The following is a 20,020-nucleotide window of genomic DNA, read 5'->3' on the forward strand; positions in this document are numbered from 1 at the left end:
CACTGAAGTAATTAAGCAGTAAATAATCTGGTAAACATTTATCTGGCATGAGGAAGGCTCCTTAACTAACTCCCTGAGCATATTCTGCCAGTATCCTTCAGCTAAAAATTACTGGTTTGCTGTAGTAAATAAGTGTTTTCAATAAGGATACCATTTGGTGTAAGACAAGAAGTCAGAAACATGACAGACTGCCAGAAAACAAGTGTTGCTGAAAAGCCAAAGGGCAATCCCTTGTTCTTTGCTGATACTCGCCCAAACATAATCTGCCAGATGTCATTTACCAGGTGACAAAATGAACAAGGGAATGAAACAACTGTGGAAAGATTCTTGTGCTGCTTGAGAATCTTGCAGCTCTCTGTACAACCCACTATTAGGACTTAAAATTGGAATTACCATTGGCTAAATTACCTGTTACTACATATATATACACATGAAAATAAATATGTCTATACAAATATACACACATATAAAGCTTTTCTTTTAAAAATATATAAAGCACAACGCTCTTCATGTTAACTAGACTTACTACTTACAGTGTTATAAACCGAGTATGCTGACAGGACGTGGAAGAGTGCCTGTTGCCTGGGGAGAGAGAAGGATATTAAAACACCTGAGCATGAGGTCTCCAGCTTCATGTGGTGAGCACACCAGTGCATACACACAGAGAGCAAAGATTCTGAAAACACCTAACTAGCTGGTACATAACGCTTTTGCAAGGAGCAGGGCTCACAGAACTGGAAAGCTTGTTCCTTGGAGACTGTGTAGGGCAGCCAGGTGTGACTTACCCCAGTGACAAAGTCACTTCGTCAAACCTCTCCAACCCAATCCCGTGAAGACCCCATCCCTCCCAGATCCTGATGGGCCCACTCCATCATCCCAGCCATCCCAAACCAAGCCTTCTGCAACTGTGAGCCTTGGGGGACAAGGCACTGCAGCAGGCTGTTGCTTGGCTCAAGAACTGGAGCTGAGCCTGCTCCAGTGTGGACCTCTCTGAAGAAAGAATCAGCAGCCCAGCACCTGTGGGTCACAGTGTGTGGTGATGGTTTGAGAAGAAGACAAAGATGGCTTTTCTCTGAGCCAGGGGACTGCTGGCTGCTGATCCAGCTCATCCCTCACAAATGCACTGGCAGGATGGCCCATGTAAGCCACAAAAGCCTTCCATACTCACTTCACTCCGTAGCGATCCCGAAACATGATGTGGTTTCGGAAGGTGCGGTTAACATCCAAATCTATCTGCTTGATTTCTGATGAAAAACTCTTTGCTTGTTCTTTCATTTGCTGGAAGGGAGAGGGGCAGACAAGAGGCAGGAATGAGACACCATCTCAGCCTGTACCCCTCTCCACACAGGGAGAAGGCAGGATTCCTGCAGCAGGAGTGGCAGCTTGAGAGCGGCTCAGAGCTATCCAGAGCAGGGGACACTGATGTCCTGCAGTGAGCAATGAACTGCAGCCTGGAGGTGAGCCCCTGACCCCTTGTCTGTGCCGCTGGCCCAGGGAGATGGGGGATGACCCCACACTCACATGCTAAGACAGCAGCAGCTGCCAACCAAGCCATCACCCATCTTCCAATGCAGATACTGAGTTTTCAGAATCTAAAACCTTTACAATTCCACTCTTATTTATTTTGATTTCTTTGCCTGGTTGGCTGTCACAAAGCACTGAGAGCTCTGCTGATCCTTAAGGAAACAATACACAGATGTACACAGCACTCTTGGCTTTTCAGAGGCTCAATCATAATAAAGTCCAAACTGTTATGACAGACTCTGTGATCTCCAACTACTACTTTCCCTGAAGAAGAGAGTCATCTTCAGTTTAAGGAGTTTCCATCAGAAAAGAAGTCCTGGAATATTCCCTTGGACTGGTACAAATTTTAAGAAACTGGCAGAGTCCAGAACGGAAGCTAAACTCAAAGCCAAGAATCCCCATATTCCCCCCAGGCTGGCTAATCATTTAAGACAGCATCACACAGAAAAAGGACTGAAGTCCACTGCAAAAAAAATGGAAATTCAAATGAAAATTTAAGATCACCTCAACCAATTGTGCCCTCAGAGCCCCAAAATGAAGATGCTCCACGGACAAATCTCACTGCAGTCCCATCTGCAACCATGTTCAGCTCTGTACTGCAGGCAAGGACCACTATGCTATAGCTAAGCATCTCATTTCACAGCCTTTAGACGGCGCCAGTGATCATGCCCTCCTCCTTTAATGTCTCCAGAGTTAACTGCATGAAGAAAATACATTTTGTGACTGTCTTCAGGCACACTGAGATTCACCAGCAGGTTGGAGGCAGCAGAGATGAGCAGCAAGCCCAGCTTGCCTTGAGCCTAGGGTCAGGACCCTTCCTGGCTCACAGAGGAGACAGAAAATAGAACATCTGCACAGATACTTATCTTCTCCAGCAGCTGCCATCCTATGAATGCTTATCAGCCTGATACCAGGTGCCTCCAGGCTGCTGTTGACCTCCCAAGGTGATAACATCACCTTTGGGGAACATCAGAAGGTCATTAGCACCCACATGTGTCCAGTACAGCCAACACTTAGGACAATCACAGCATCTTGGGAATATTAACTCCAACTTTGAAAGCAGCTGTATGAAGGAGCAATAGTATACGGGCTATTTTGAATTATTGCCTACAAAGGACAAGTGAGGATAAAAGTGGTGATGGAATGAAGATCTGATCAACAACATAATTTCTTTGCTGTAAATACTGTGGTCTATGTATCCTATGGCTCCTTGCCCTCTACAAAGCAGACAGACTACCTGAGAGAATATGACTATTCATATGCACTGGGTCACTTCAGTTCAAATTCTGCTAAAGGCCCTCTTGTTTTCCCGGCCAGAACAACACAGAAATCTCCCAAAAACTGTAAATACCATACTTTGGGTATTTTTAAATCATTGCACATGAATAGCAGGTAGGTCACATAGGACTTTGTCACTTCCATGCACCCAGGAGGCTTTACTAATTGTGCAGACATTAAAAAAGAAACACAGGATGGGTTATTCTCCTTTTTTTCTCTAATGTAAATAACCTAGGAGCTCCACAGATGCTCTGTCAACCTCATTAGCACTGTGAGTCCTGCAAGCTTGTGGCAGAGCAGAGGCTGGAAAGCTGGAACTCCCACCCCAAAGACCAAAGACAAAGCAGTGCGTAAAAGCCAGGACACCTCTGCTCTGCCCCATGGCCAATATGTTTCTCCTGCTGCCTTCTCAAGCTCCCCTCAAGCTTTCTGGCTGAAGCTAATAAACCCTGAGGAGGCAGAGTATCACACCTACATGAAAAGCAAGCGTGGAATGTCCCATGGTAGCCTTCAGGCTTTTGTACCATGGGTTATGCCCCAGGGAGAAATGGGGTGGCCTTGGAATCAGTTCCTTCAGGACACAAGTCTGAGGCTGAGGCTTAGTTCCTTCTTGAAAGCAAAACCCCTCATCCAGGACCTGCACTGAGCCTCTCCTGGAGGAAATTAGGGGAGAGCTAATTACTGGCAGCAGGCAGCAGCAAAGAAGAGGTAGATTAAGATGATCTTGTAGAGGGTTTGCATCCAGCAAAGCCTATTAGCCCTGAAGCTCCTGTTTATTGCAGACCCCTCTGGAGCACAGATAAACTCCTTGCGACTTTCATTTGTTTGGATTGCTTCCCTGCCTGCGCAGCACAGCTTTGAGAGAGGGAGCACAATTTTAATCTGCATGCTGGGAGAGCTTCCTTATCTGTGCTTACTGTGGTGAGCCAGGCCACCTTCCCCCAAGCCCCTGCATGTGCCCTGCGGCACCTTGCCAGCAACATCCATGCTTGACTAACTATAATGAGTGTTAGCATCATCCTGCTTAATAGGCAAGGATTTTTAGAAACACCTGTTGGAAGCAGCACTCAACCTCCTGCCTCTGAAAAATAATTGTCTCCACAACACCTTGATTCTCGCCCTGGTACATGATGCAAAATAAATCCTAACACAGGCTTGGAAAATAAGTTAATTATCCACCCAGGGCTTTCACACGCTGCCTATGGAAAGCTTCCCCTCACTCTTCCCCGCATCTTTCTCTAAAGATGCAGTAACACTGACAGTAACTTTGCTCCCAACTTCCAGCAGAATAAATGGAAGCAGCATATTACAGAAAGCAGCCAACTAACATGTTAAAAGACCCCAGCTTGATATAAACCCATGGACAAAGACTTGATACCCTTTGCATTTTCAGTCCTCACCAAACCAGCTTCACCAGCCAATCTAACCTCCCTATCATCCTTCTCCCGCTGTCTTTGCCAGGTAGAGCCCCTACCTCATATTTTCCTTCATTCTCCTTCTTCATCTTCTCAACATCCAGCAGAAGTGACCAGACCTGGCCTCGCACCTGCAGCGGGATCCCTTTGTACACACGCCGGCACATCTGCAGGGAGGAAAACACGTGCAAGGTTAGCTGGGTCCTGCTGGTGGCAAACACATTTTCTCCATGGTTTGCTGCTGCAGATAATAAGCCATCTGAGCAGACTCCCCAGGCAATCACTTCCTCTCCCTGTGCTGGCACAAAGAGGGCACCTCCGATTTGATGGATGAGCTGAGTACCTGCATCCACCAAAGACAACTACTCAGTCAAAATCATAGATCCAGAGAATCATAGAACAGTTTGGTTGAAAGGGACCTTACAGATCATCTAGTTCCAACACCCTTGCCAAGTACAAGGACACTTTTCACTACACTAGACTGCTCATAATCCCATCAGCCTGAACCTTGAACATTTCCAGGGATGGGGCATCCACAGTTTCTCTGGACAACCTGTGCCAGTGCCTCACCACCCTCACAGTAAAGAATTTCTTCCTTACATGTAATCTAAACCTCCCCTCTTTTAGTTTAAAACTGTAGGCTCTTGTCCTATCACTATCTGCCTGTGTAAAAAGTCATTCTCCCTTGTTTTTAAGAGCCCCCTTTAAGTACTGGAAGACCACATTGAGGTCTCCTCAGAGCTTTCTCTTCTTCAGGTTGTACAACTCAACCTGTCTTCATAGTAGAGAGATCTTAGTTCACTTCATCTCACAGATGCTTCTTCCCCTTTTCTTGTCATAAAGCCCCCATTACATTTCCATGGAAAACAGAAGAGAAAAGAAAGCTTTTTTTTTTCCCATTGCTGACTACTTCCATTAAAAGAAAAAGCTTCATAAGAAAGAAAAATATCCTTTTTTGAATACTTTCCTTCCTTTCATTCATCCCACCTGTGAAATGCCTTGTAGCTGCACTACAAAATCCACTGTAGCACTCCCCCAGATTCCTGAGGAACCTTGGGTACACAGAAGGACCTCTGGCACATGCCCAAGCTCCAGCCATGGAGGGCATTTATGTTGCCTTATGGTGCTCCCTCAGAACCAGGCAATTCCTTGGGAAGGGACAGAGGTGCCAGATTTCTAGTCATGGGAACGAGCTTGGAGCTTAGAAGGGCAGTGCCTGACCAGGCAATCAACTGGAGCTACTGTCACTGCCTGGTACAAATGCATCCAACCACCTTCAAAATCCCTCTTTTTTCCACAGTGTATTCTGCTTCATGAATTCAGGCTGATGTAAGAGAAGAACTGCAATCCCCAGGGAAGCACAAGATCCTAGTAGAAGTTTTCTGGATGTGGGCCTGCCACATTGCCATTGCCACACCCAGCTGAACACCTGTTTCTCTTGCCTTTCCTTTCAGACCCACCTCAACCAGCAGCTCTTTTATTTCCAACCTGACTTTTTAAGGTCAGCCTCTCACAAGGACATTAAGACCTCAACCATGGCACTGTGCTGGCTCATGGCCTCCATGAACACAAACCAACGCTCCCATTTCCTTACTGTCTTCATGGCAGCATTGGGTCTACTGAGGGCAAGACCCAGGAATGGTGGCCCTTGTCCCAAAGACTTACAAGACCAGGAGGTAAGACAGGAGGTGGGCTTCAAGCAGACAGGCTAGGGGATAGCAAAGAACTAACACCACTATCCCAGTCAAAAAAAGTATATAAAATAACTCTGTATTCTGTAGGACCAGGAGAACCAGATGTCTATGAGAATGCTTTTCCACTCAATGACAATAAATATTTCAGTATTTCAGCTGACAGAGAAAGTATCTGCAACATATCCTGATCCTGAAAGTGTAATGGACATTCAACATTTAAAATGCCATCCTCAGAACTCCCAAAAAGCTTGCTCTGCCCCAAGCATTGCTTAGCACCAGCTGTGAAGGTCCAATGCATAGCCAGGATGAAATCCTGCAGAAATCCTTTACCAGATCCTGCCCTTCTCTCTGTATGCACCAAATAAAAGCTGCCCCCTAAAAGCAACCTCACCAGCAAAACATGCCCATGGAAAGCCACCATCCTGTTCAACTACATCCTGCATTTCAAGTGGGACATCACTAATTCACCATCTGCACACCCAAAGGCTCACGTAAGGAGGTGCTTCTAAGGACAGCAAACCTTCACACCATGTGGGACAGATTCATCCCCACAGATTAGAGACCCATTTCCCAAGAGTCCTTAAATCAGGATGAAAGAAGTACAATGCATCAAGAGACACAAAGCAACAGGATTAGATGAACCACATCCCCAAAGTAGTAGGTGCACACAAGAGCCTGGCTCCTGCAAGCACTCATGCCTTTATGAAGCAAAAGCCGAGGCAGAATCAAGAATATGTAGAATATGTACCAATTCTGACAAGAACACTAATTCAGAGAAGATTACTTATTTCCAGTGGATTACAAGAGACTGACTGACAGCTGCCAAGGCATATGACGATACTCAGGTCCGTGGGAAGGAAATAATTTTGTTTTGAATTTCCAGAGCTGGTATTGTTGTACTTTAATGAGTGCAACCCTCAGTGGTATATAGTAATGTCTCTAATGATTTTTTTACAAGTGCTAAAGGGACAGGGGAGGTACAAAACATGCTGAGATGGAACTGAAATGAAATGCCTTCTTGTTATTTATCCAAGGGCTTTCCTCCTCCCACCACCTCCAGACATGAAAGTGATAAAGCCTCAGTGCTGTGAGTCACCCAGAAAAAAAATGAACAACTTTTCCTCATCATGAAACTTGAAGGAAAACAGGGAAGTTACCATATAAGTGGTATTTATGATGGGATGAAAAGGCAGAGGTAAGGTAACTCCTGTACCACATGACAGTCAAAAAGAACCCTCAAGGTCACTCTCTTTGTCTCTTATAAACTGCTCAGCCCTTATAGATGGGAAGAGAGCACCTAGATCATGTCTCATGCAGGCTGACAGACCAATGCACAGGCAAAAAGAACAAACGCCAGTCTGCTTCATAAAGGGAGATGCTGGTGGACAAAGCAATGGTTTGAGACACTGTAGAAAGCCTGTGTCAACCAAGGACTGAAACCACAGTGTCTAAAATTTGCTCCAGGTTTTGCCATAGGATCATCTTCCCTCTCCAGGCTTTAACATACAAAGCTCATGTCACAGAGGCCATCATCACCCCATCCCTATCTCTCCCCTCCCCATTTATTTTCTCTGAGGTAGATGGGATGGGGAAGACTATGGAAGTATAGACTTGAGCTCCATCCTCCTGCACCAGCAATCTCCTCTGAGAAGTACCCAACCAATTGTTCCAGGTCTTGAATATGAGGGATGGAATGCCTTTAAAGACAGAACATTTTTTTGCAGTAGTAAAGACAGTGAAATTAAAGAGGATTTGGGAGAGGTGGGTTCATTTTTGAAGCAGAATATACACATTGCAGTTCACCTTCACACTTTGGAGTCTGTCACTGTTAACTTCTCAGCCATGTCCATGGATCACCAGGAACAGATTGCAGGAGCAATGCCCCAGTTTTGGGTATACATGGCGATATCCCTTTCAAGCCTTTCCATATATCCAGCATATGCCTCCAACATCCTGAAGTGGGGGCAATCCTCCTCCCTCAATTCCTTTAGGACTCAAAGAGTGATCCTTCCAAAGAGAAAAGACTTCTTCACGTCCTCTGATGCCCTAGAGGAACTGAGCTGTGCAAATCCTCATCTGGAGTGGAGAATTTCCTTTTAGTACCACGAAACCTGCTGACTTATGATGTGGCCATGCAGGATGCTTGGCAGACTGGACATCAGCATGCATGGCTTTCTTTCCATATGGTTAATGATATGGAGCCTATGCAGCTATTCCTGATGGGGTACCAGCAAAGCAGGGGCAAATTTAAATCCTAAAGCTGGTGAGCCATGGGCAGGCATTTACAGTTATTGCCCAGGCTTCCTTTGGAGGAGAGGAAAATGCTACCTGACTTTCCAAAATGAAAAAAAAAAGGCAAGCAGGCAAAGGCACCCTGCAATTCCCATGGCATTTGAGGCAGGAGATCTGACTTCAGCCAGCCCTGGCACGACAAATGTCTGCTGGCTGTCCTTGGCATTAGCAGACTGTTTGCTCTTGGGGGTTTGTGTCAGTCCATACAGATCCCCGATTCATCCTAAAACGCTTTGCTGGCATGCACTGGATTAAGTGCTCTGCACTCCCGTGACCTTAGCAGAGACAAGGCTTCCCCCCTGCACAAAGGCAGGCTTTGCCTAAAAACCAGACATCTATGACCAAAGACATCCCTCTCTAAAGGTCCCATCCCACACGGCCAGCAGCAAAATGCAGCTTGCAAATGATGCAGAGGTCATATTCTCCTCCTATGACTGATGCTTCTGGCTGAAAACCATTTCAGGGCTATGATGAATAAATTATCCCACTGTTGCAGCACACACAGCACAGCCTTTTTTATCAGCAAAACTGTGCTGCCTGAACTGTATAGATTTTTACATGGCACCAGCCATTTCCTAATCTTCCCAAGCAGAGTCAGGCTGGTATTTTAACTTGGGTTCAAATCAGCACTGAAGAGAATGTGTGAGCCTCCCTGTGCTGAACCCTGAATAACACAGTTTAGCACTTCTTTGCAGGTTTGACATACCTTAACTCTGCAAAGCAATGTCATCCTTTCATGGACTCCTTTATTTTTGTACCCTTTCCCTTGTGGAAATTCATCCAGAAAAAGGCACCATTGCATCATTCTAACCCCACCCATACAAGGAATTGTGCTGAGTGTCACTCTTTGCTGATCTTGAAATTAAATCAGATTGTTACAAAATGTGTCTAGAACAGAGCTGGAGACAGATCTAAGGCAATGATGAGCACAGGGAGCCCCAGGGCAATACTTTAATTAAGATAATCCTATTTGTTGCTCATCCTGAAGCAGGTTATGCCAGAAATTATTTCAGTTCCTAGCCAGGCCGTTCTAGGCAAGGAACTGTAAAAGGTCCCACTCCTTTTTTTCAGCCTTATTTCCAATAATCTGTGACAGTCACAAGACCCAGACTGCCATCAGCAGCATGTAAGGATGCACAAAGGCTGTGGGTGGGGGAACAAAAAGCCAAACCTGCTGCTCTCTGGCGGTGGCTCATGCCAAGGGTCTGAAAAAGCTGCTTTCTTGCCCACTGACAGGTGGCTGCTTAGGGGGTCAATGCCCTGGATGGATACACAACCTCGCTCCTCCTGCTGACATTGCACAACACAGAACATGAGACAACTACCTAAGCCTTGATCAGATACTAAGATTCTGCAAAACACAAAGGCTTGCTTGCTAAGTCCCTCTTCATCAAGCACTAGATATGATCAGATGTCTGCCAGCTCCAGCACGTGAACAGGGACTGAAAAGGCTGGCCCTTAAGTCCAGGAAGTCCTAGTCTGGAAAATAAGATGGGTTTCTACATCATTCAAGCAGTCAAAGTCAGGGCAACTTGCCTGTGAAACTGCTTGTGGTTCCTGCAACAAGATTTTTTTCCCCTCTAATAAAGCACAGCATATCAAAATTAACATCAAAGGGAAGGTTCTTGTTTTCAATAAGAGGATTTTTTTCAAAGATGACACCTCAGTCATTGTTAAAATAACACAAAGTGGCTGTCTTGTGACATTCATGTCAGCCAAGTAGTGAAAACAAACCTGAAGGAAACATGCAATGCATATGTGGCAGCCTGAGAGCTCAGAAAAGGAACAAAACCAACCCACTCTGCTTTAGAAAAATCAGATCAAGGGCTTGTCACATTTACTTTAGCTAGAACAAAACACATAGCCTCTGACATGACTGTGATCCCAGCATAAGGCCCTTGAAATGCCACAGTTGAACTGCATCCAGCTGTAGCAGCAGGAATATCTGAGAAGCTCCCATGCTCCTGACACAAGAGCATGGGGTTTCACATCTAGGTGTAGGATACAACCTGATTTTACTTTTTTTTATTAAAAGAAGGCACACTTCTTTTGTGCCTCTCAGCGTCTTTGCATTTAACAGTGTGTGGCTGCTACAGACCTTACAGCCTGCACTTGCCTTGGTGCCAGGCAATGGGTGTCAGGCTGGACAGGACTGAAACCAAAGCTCCTTTCTACTCCCCAGGGTCACCAGACTGTTCCTTTCCCGCTTGGGGCCAAGCACTGCTTCTCTATTTGCTGAGAGAGGGGATGGCCACTTCCAGTCTCCCAGCATGGGACAATGCCATCTCTGTGTCCAAGAGTCATCAACCATTTACAGGCTGTTATTCATAACATCCCTTATTCTATTACAGGAGCTTTCTCATTTTCTGACTTAAAGACCCTCAAAACCCACTTGGCCGGTCTGACCCTTTGCCAGCCAGCAGATCTGAGTGGCATCAATTACAGCATGCTTAACACCCCCAGTAATTATCAAGGGAAATCCAAAACAGACAGGTATCAGAGATTGCTACTGCTCCACAGCACTCATGCTGGATCCTGCCTGTCTTCACCATCTGACCCAGGAAAGTCAAGGTGTGCTAAAACCACTCATCATTACCCACCCCAAACACGGTCCAGGATCTGAAGGAATTCCCTGTACCCCGCTGGAATTTGGTGGTTTACCCACAAGGTCACTAGCCAATTAGTGCTAACTTCTAATTAGAAAGAACCAAGTCACAGGAGAGCCTCCGATTTTGCCTGTGGAGCAGCACTGATTAACAAAGTAATTAGAAAACCCTGAAGTGAACAGAAGGATTATAAAACCCCAAGCCCACCTCTACACCATCCCTGCTGTCATTAAGATGATTATGTTTCTGGGTTGTTTTGTTTTGTTTTTTTTTAAAGAGGTAGACTACAGCTGGTCTTTGGCTGGCTGAACTGGACATGACTCCTGACAGCTGGGCACGGAGGATGCTCTGTTCAATGTTGTCCCTATAGCTATGCAGATATTCTTCAGATATTTCTTTCTACTTAGCCTTTTTAAGCAAGCTCAAATTTCTCCCAAGGACTCCCAGCAGGAGCTGGAAGCAGTTCAGCCAAACACCCCACTCCTCCTGCTAAACACAAAGGCTGCACAGGCCATAGCAACAAGGCAATGCCAGGCTTCAGCCCTCTCCTGTGCAGAGTACCACAAGTAGAGCAGGTCAGAGCAGACACAACACTCCTCTCCTTACCCAGCAAGGGTCTTGTCATTGGGTTCAAAGGGTTTTTTGTTTCAAGAGGTTTGTAAGAGGAATATATAACAGATACTATTTATTAAAAACAATTCCTTTTTGAAGTGGTGTTTGGTGCAGAGTCCATTTTAACACCAAAGCCAAGACATAATGTTGGCATCTCCATCCTTGATTTCCACAGACAGGTGTACACAATATAATACCTAAGTGGCTTCTCACAGGCACAGGTAGGAGCAAAATACAAAATCTAAGTATTGTTCTAGACAAATAATTCTTCCCCCAGGGAAAATTACAAGGAACATCAACTGGGCTGTATCAGTCACATCTCCCACATCATTTCCAGGAGGTGGAAACACAGAAGAGACCGCTGGCATGCACTGCCCTCTGCTCTCACAGGGCAGGGAGCCAGCTGGGCATGTGAATATCCCTGCTGTGCTCCTGCTTGCACAGGTACAAGTGCAAAAATGGCAGCAGCATTTAGGAAACCCTTTTTAAAGCTGTGTAAGTCAGAACAGGACTTTTACCTCGACTAGTAACCCAGAAATTTCTAGGAAAGCTTTAAAATATTAAAGACTAACAAGTAGAATCAGGCAATGTTCCAGAGATCTCTGTTGTTTCTACTGACTTTTTGAAAGCCTGACTCATCATAAGGATCCATCACACCCACTCTTCCAGCCATACACTCTTTTTCTCCTTACCTTGTCACTGTTTCTGTATTTGCCCCACTTCTTCAGCATCTTAAGCCACTTGTCCACACGTTCTATTTCCTGCTGTTTTTGCTGGCACAAGGGAGAAGAAAATACAAATTTAAGAAAAAAAAAAAGCCCCAGGAGATGCCTCTTGAAAACACAAAACTTCGTTCTCTAAGGTTTAAACTTCTATGCAAAGACCTCACATCAGGGATGGGAATAATCCACAGGTGCGTGCAGAAACTGGTAATTTCAGCACTTGGTAATTAAAAGCAGCATTGGTGAAAATGACAAGACACACAGGCTTAACGTAGAGAAAGCATTCCCAAGAGTATTCCCTGACAATAAAAATCTTTGCAGGTCCAGCTAGACTCAAATCCTATCACTGTATCAGATCAGAAGAAATGTGATTCAGTCCCATTTAGCAGGGTCCTACCAGAGGACATGCTCACATCTCAGGGGAGATGAGGACAGAAGTGATGGTTACCTACAACTTCCACCATCTTCCCTTGCACATGCAGTCCCCTTTACGAGCCACAGCAGCTGAGCACTGTGCCAAAGCAGAGGGAATAGCCTGGTATTGTTTTAAGAGGTGCTTTTTCAGTGCCGTGTGGAGGAGGAAAGTTGTCTGACTCAGCAAAATAAAAGCTCCAACAGCTGGGCATCATGCCAAGTCCCCACCTCTGGGCGAGCAGCAGTGACCAGTGGGTGCTGGCTGCTTTGCTCTTACTTGCTCACTCGCTTCCTCAAAACACATTCCCTCCCCAGCTGGTGTGAGAAGGATGCCACATCCATGATGACAGAGCTGGCAGCTCTCACCTTCTCCTCCAAGGCGGTGCGGGTTGGCAGCTCCTGCTCGCTGGAAAAGCAAGGGGTCACTGGTTACTCCACAGGCAAGAAAGGGTGTGGGGGAGCACAGGGTGCTGCAGCTCACTGACCACCTCAGACACTTGAGGGGTTATGTCCTGGGGACTTTGTGCCCTTCCCACAGCTATCCCCAGTATGAAAGAGGCAGGGGAAGCACTATCCAAAATCCCACCACCCAACAGGAGCTCTGGGGGTAAAAGAGCTACTGGACATAACTGGAAATCCTGGGCATATATCTCCTCTTCAATACACACATGATCAGCAATTTAGAGGGTGGGGAAGCAGAATTTCTGAACAGCAATTGCTTAAAACCTCCCTCCTACACACAGAACACCTACTATTGTAACTTCTGTTAAGAATCAGAATAAAAATAGTTCTTTTTAAGCATTCTTCCCAGGCACAGGGTGTGTAATTAATGTGCGCCTTGGTTAGGATAGAGATTTCCTAATGGAACCAAAGACAATCAGCTACCTTGTCTGGTCTCTTCCCATACCTCCCTGAATCATCAGGTGCAAACACAAGGGCCTCTCCCTCTGTGGCACACCATGGAGGCACAGGAGCACCAGCCTGCACCTTCTGATGCCAGGCTTGTGGTAGGAAGTAATTTCTGAGCCTTGTCTTACAGCAGATTCAAAGCATCACTGTCTGGACATGCACAGTTGAGGAAGGAGGCCCATTTAGTCTTTCCTCCTGCATTTGGGACTGATCAAGCCAAGCCACAGAGCAGCTTGTGGAAGAGATGCTGGGCTAGTCATACTCAGTGCAGAAGGAAGATCCACACATACACACACACAGGTCAGAGAGGAAAGGAGAGGGCAGGAGGACTTACTGCAGGAATCCAAACCGGTCTGTAACTTTGTAGAGTGTGAAATCAGCATCTTCCCACTGGTCAATCCGAGCTCCTTCTTGTCTTCCCTGAAAGCAGAAAGGACACCTGTGAGCTGGTCCCAGCATCAGGAATACCTCAGTGCCTGCATCATGCACCCAAAGCCCACATCCCTCTCTCCTGAGTGATAAAAGGCACAGAACCAGGAGAGCAAAACCTGCACTGAAGAGCCAAATTCAAGGCAGAGAAAAATGCCAAGTTCAGCCTATCCAGCATTCCATGTTGTCTCTGCTAGAGGCTGGGGAAAGCTGTACATCAGAAAAAACAGCGCTGTTGGGCATAAGCCGTCCTGGTATTAAGGGAGCACTGAAACACCAGAAACTCAGCACCTTTCAGTATCTATGCTGAGCACAGGTGGGACCCTCAATAAACTCCAGGGATGTAGTGAGAGGGGATGTATAGGAAGGGAGAGCTGGCTGAAGCCTAATGGCAAGAGTGTTACTGAGGCAATGCCTGCAGGGAGGCAAAAGTTCTTATTTGATGCATTCCTAATTGATTAAGCAGCTTCAGCCCCAGCCAGCATGCTGGGGAGAGGCACGAGGCTGGTACCTTCTCATATTTGGCGATGATTTCTGCTTTTTCCTGGGCTATTAAAGACTCTATATCCTTCTTCATATCAGAAGCTGTAAGGGAAAAAAAAAAGCAGGAGGGAGGGGAAAGGAGATAAGTAAATGTGTACACAGCATGTGAAATATTTTAGGAAAGTGCTAATACAAAAAACATTTGCTGACAATTTTAGCTTCCAGCCATATCCCACAGCTACAGTTAGGCTGAGGTTGCACAGCCGCTGTACAGAGAGTTTGTGGAGCTTGCCTGCACACAGCAGGACCGCCAGCTCCCTGCACTGGGACACTGCCCAAGCCGAGCAAGGTGGGGGGTCTTGCCTTTGTTCTCAGGCACACACGTGGCAGTGTGAAAGACATGGCTTTTAAATCGAGACACACAAACCAGCCACAGAGCGCTGGCCCAGCACAGGACAGGCACCAGCCAGGTGCTGCTTGGCACAGCATCCACATGGATGACAGCAAACCACCATGCTCCTGCCCCACCTATGGATGGGAAGCCAGGAGATGCTCTGAAGCCAGGAGGGGCATCCAGAGGCAGATTTAATATTAAAGAAGAAATTGAAAGAAGGTTTTGCCTATTGAAATGTGCATGAGACAAGTGAATTAGCCTCTAGGTGATTATCTTCTGTATGCAATTCCAAAAGGAAACAACACAGCAGCAGGATATTCCCACCTATGCTGAGAAGGACCAGTCTTGTCCTAACCAAGACCCAGTCTAGGTCCCTGGCACTGCTCTGCTTCATCCCATACACATACCTATGAGCAAAGTAAGTTCCCACATCAAACATAACTTGAGTGTTGTCCTGTACAAGCCCAAAGAAGCATCCTTCCTGTCAAGCCATAACTAGTTCCTCATTCACCAAAACACACCAAGGAGAAAACATAGGCAGACAAAACCCTCAGGGAAGGGGGTTCTTTCATGATCCGTTATCAGACAGCAACACAGGCATGGCACCACTGTACATTCATCCATTCAGACACCAGAAAAATGCAAATTCTTCAAATTCATGCCAGAAATGGGTATATCTTCCCCTCTTATTGACTCCACAATCAAAACAGAGCAAGGACAAAAATATTAAAGTGCATTTTGTTCTTTTATTTTTCCAAGCTGCAGCTCCTACTTCAAATGTAAACTTTGATCAGTACATTTTAATCACAGCTTAATTTTCCGGGGTAGCAAGGTCTGAGTAACTGTCTCACCGTGTCACCTAATACTACTGCATCTCCTCCTTCTCACATCTTATAGGCAATTTCACTCCTCCAATTCTCACTTTGTTGTTGTTGTTATGAGGCCAAAAAATTCCAATAATGTCTTTTACATGCTGCTAAAAATACAAATATTCTGCAGGCTACAGGGGGAAAATAAACTGTACGTCAGATTAAATGGGCATTTTTTCAAGACACTTATAAAGTGAAAGCTATTCTGAACATCTCTAACCACACTTTAAGAGAATAACAAAGGAAGAGCAACTTGGTACCATGGGAGGATTTATGCAGCAAGAACATATGCATTTTGGCATTCACCTCTGCAAAAGCCTCTCCGCAGCCAGAAACACCAGACTTGCGCAAAGGAGCCAGCTTTTAATCTCATGCCTGGAATATGCATATTTGTTTTCTCTTTCTATAACAGTGCAAAAGTCCAAATTTAGGAAAAAACTTGAAAGCAGAGAAAATGGTTGCTGGCAGTGGGAAGGATGGAGATGGCAAGTGGCTTCACCGGCCTTGGGGTGTGACCACAGTGCTGCTGCTTGGGAGAGCACAGAGACAGTGCTGTGCTCAACGAGGTGGTGGTCAAAGTACTCTGGAGAGGGAACAGAACATAGCTTAGCTCTGTAACAGTATATATTGAATAGGGGTATTTTTATTATTTCATTCTGCACATGCTCAAACTCCAGAGTAGTTTTGACATCATGATGTTATATAGCTTTTGCTTGAGGGAAATGATACCTCGTGTACATGGAAACTACTGAGATCTATTTTCTGAAAGATTTGATGAAATACATCATTTTTTTACTTGATGTAAACAGGCTTCCTATAAATAGGAACAGGCTGTACTGTACCTGCCATGCTTCTTCATATACCTATGTATGACTGTATACTTTCTTTTTTTTAATACAGCACTCAAATTACTTTCTCAACCCTACCACTCAATTTTCTTCTGAGAGTACTGTATTTTCTTAACAAAGAGATTTTTTTTTCAATGACATACATACAAGATAAAGCTGCTATGAACAGGAATAGTTCATAGCAGAGAAAATGTGAACTATGCAACAATGGTATTAGATAATTAACTAGGATATATGTAACAGAAAGCCCTGAACCATTGCACATTTAAATTCAAAACAAAGTTATGAACTAGCTCCTTTTGAAAAGAATGAGTTGAAAATATCCACAATCTGTCATCTGACACTAACACTTGCAGCTTCCAGTCAACAATTTAAGGAAGTAAAAATTAATACCAACTACAATCAGCCTAAAAATGTTTAATGAAACTTCACATTACTGCCTACCCGTATTGAACATTATCTAGCTATCAGCAAACCTGAAATAAAATACCCAATTTTTGAATGAAAGCAACTTTCCTTGAATTAATTCACCAGCTGGAATCCCAAATATTGGCAGCAAGAAGAAAGTATCTGCATCAAAAATCCAAGACTTCATGTCAAAATTGTTCCCCATAAATCAGATCTGCTGTTATACCCTTCCCATAAGCCCCATATTTTTCCAGTCAGATCTGGCAAAATCCCATTGCCCCACATGGAATAGCACCCAACAGGACCAGCCTGGCTGGGAGAGGGGAACCTCTGTCCACCAGCCACCAGCCCAGTTCTGCAGCCCTGCTCACTGCCCAGGAGAACTGAACGTTTCTCATGGCCCAGCAGCAGTGCTCCTTGTGACACAGCCCAACACACACACACACACGTCCCCTGTCACCCCCAGCCACAACACCATGTCTCACGCTTATCATTTCATCAGCAATCACCCTGCCGGTACTTGTCAGGTGGGCTTTTGAAAATGAATATATCAGTAAAATCTCTTCTTAGGAAACACAGCATAGCAACATGTTCTCAGTCTCAGTCTGGATCTGAGGATATACTGGAACCCAGCTTTTAAATATTTTGTACTGTAGAACAGTATCTACTCAAGCCATTTGAGATTAAGACTACATGTTTGTAGTCAGTTTCTATTTGGTGGGAGGTCATTGAAAAAGCAGAAATTGGTTTAGGTGAATGTGTTCTCATTCTGACTGTGTCCACTTTAAATATTAGGGACTGCTGCTAGGAGAAGAAAAAAAAGGCAAGTTTTGACACACTGTACTTCACTACCACTCTGGCCTCTATCAGAGTGAAACTACTGCTGCGGAATAAAGTAAAAAAGGTACATACTACAGTCATACCCACCACTGCTGAAACACAACAAGTCACCGTTCCTGTTTCATGTTCTATTTTAAAAGCACATTTAAACTCAGCATTTTATGTCTTTAGCCATCTACGGTATCAGCCTGCAATTTTTACTTTAGGGGAGCAGTTTTAAAGGAGAAGCATATTCATCTATGCAAGTGAAAATGCTTATACATCTGCTAAGAGACAAAAGCCTCTCACAAGGTACACATGCAGTCTGCACCACCTCCCAGCAAAGCACTTTTAAAGCTACTACTCACTTGTAAAGCTACTACTAATTGTAACAGTGACTCACACACTTGCACACCCTGTAATAAACCTGGCCATGCAGAGCAGTGAAAGCAACTAAAGCAAGCTGTGAGAAGTTGAGTAAGCCCCATCAGGGCTTTTTAAGTGCATGAAACAGGCACCTTGACACGCTTCAAACCACACAGGCTAAGGGCTTGAAGCAACCTGCCCATCCTGGCTGCCTGGTAGAACGTGGGGGGACAGTCAGCAGCTACAAGCCAAGAGGAGCTGTCATCAGAGGCTCTTTTCCCACATGCTCAAAGCCTTTCAGAAGCAAAGCCACGGCATTACACCCCTGCACATACCTACCACGCACAGCCAAAATAAGCACAGCTTTGGGACTGCTCCGCCACAGCCTGAGGAAACCTCAAAGCCCCACAAGGCACCCAGGAGGGGCTGTGGGCTGTTACAGGTGGGCACGGACACGCCTGGCTGTGTGCCCATGAGTTGACAAGCTGAGGAGGAAGTGACAGCCACGTGCTGCTGACTGCAGGCAGAGCTTTTGCTTCGTGAGAACCAACCCCATGTGGAAGTCAACCTGCTCCTGAGGCCGTGGTGTAAGACAGGCCAGCACCCCTATCTCCAGTGTTGCAGCTGCTGCAGCATTTTTTTACTAGACCCCTAAATTTCTACTCCAAAATGGACAACACATTCAATGCACTTGCATTGAGGACTTCTGCTGATCCCCATGTGCAGATTCTCTCTCATTAACAAACCCAGACTGCAAAAATCCTGGCCAGCACCAGCTTCAAAACACTTCACTGGACTGTGCATCCCTGACCTTAGCTCAAATCCGGCACATGATCACATCCCTGTTACCAGAAAGGAAATCAAGACCTGCACTCACAAAGTGAATTACAGCTTCAGGAATGAAATTACTATCAAGCAGGATGAACAAGATACAGGAGATCCTGTTTGCATATTTATTTCCTTGACTATAACCCAGGAGAACACAAGCAAGCTTTTTTGTTTGTTTGTTTTAAAAGCATAAGGAGCGCTAAGCCAGCTGAATTGCAGGAAGGTTTGTTTTAACTGTCTTGGGGTCTTTGAAAATGACTGCCCATAGATCACTTCAGATGAATCACAGATGTACTACAGAAAATTCAAATCATCTCCTGTCTTAGTAAACTTGCATTGGATCTGAAACTGCACTGGATAAAACCACAGTCACCTCCCTCAGCAGAGGTAGTGGGAACACCAAGGGAGAACCTCCACTGCAACTCACTTTGATGCTACCAGCATCACTGTCCATGAGATCGTGCTGATTTTTAGCATGTGTAACCACCATATATGATAGCTCTCAGTGTGATTCTCATTTGCTCCAGAGCCAGTTTGTGAGTTTGGAGAAGACAGGATGAAAACACAACCCAGCTCTAAGCAATGTGCCCTTACCTGAGCCTTGTATCAGGTGCCAAGATTCATCAGTTCAGCTGGAGTTGTCCACTCCCCTGAAGGCATCTACCTGGCAGGAGCCAGTTGTCTGTGCTGCAGGGTGGTGAGGACCCCCAGTTGCCACAGCTCACTGGTCAAAAGCCCTTTGGCTCACCCACACCGCCCCAGCTTCACGTGGCTGCTCTCCTCCACCCTCGTCCTCTGGCATGTGAGAGCTCACCGCAGGTGGCTGGGAGAAGAGGCAAGGCAGGAGGCAATCCACATTCTCTTGTCCCCCAGGCTCACTGCAAAGGAAATAAGAAGTTGATCAGTTTTCCAGTTCTGGCACAGCAAAGGCACCATCCTTTACCACAGGGGTCTCTGAACACAGAGGAAAGGCAGGTCCCTTTGGGCTGGTGGGGAAGGAATAGGCTGTAACTGCAGGGCATACAATGGCAGAAAGTAAACTACGCTTGTATGCATTGCAAAAAAAAAATAAACCCTAGTGTGGTTTTTCTTGCCATTCTCCACCCTGGT

General features: G+C 45.5%; 1 protein-coding gene across 4 annotated transcripts in view; it reads right to left on the reverse strand.

The window, feature by feature from the left end:
* Positions 1 to 20,020, reverse strand: part of LOC128809462 (USP6 N-terminal-like protein) — an 80,015-nt gene that overhangs the window by 15,820 nt on the left and 44,175 nt on the right. For 2 of the 4 annotated variants that reach the window (XM_053981466.1, XM_053981464.1), the window contains exons 2-9: positions 19,505 to 19,788; positions 14,407 to 14,480; positions 13,801 to 13,886; positions 12,924 to 12,963; positions 12,114 to 12,194; positions 4,277 to 4,384; positions 1,169 to 1,278; positions 534 to 582 (exon numbers count right to left, since the gene is read on the reverse strand). In XM_053981466.1, coding sequence (XP_053837441.1) covers positions 534 to 582; positions 1,169 to 1,278; positions 4,277 to 4,384; positions 12,114 to 12,194; positions 12,924 to 12,963; positions 13,801 to 13,886; positions 14,407 to 14,472 — 540 coding nt within the window. In that variant the 5' untranslated portion in view covers positions 14,473 to 14,480; positions 19,505 to 19,788. The other 2 variants (XM_053981465.1, XM_053981468.1) reach the window with 2 other exon arrangements.

This window comes from Vidua macroura, chromosome 6 (assembly GCF_024509145.1).
Source record: "Vidua macroura isolate BioBank_ID:100142 chromosome 6, ASM2450914v1, whole genome shotgun sequence".
Taxonomy (NCBI): Eukaryota; Metazoa; Chordata; class Aves; order Passeriformes; family Viduidae; genus Vidua; species Vidua macroura.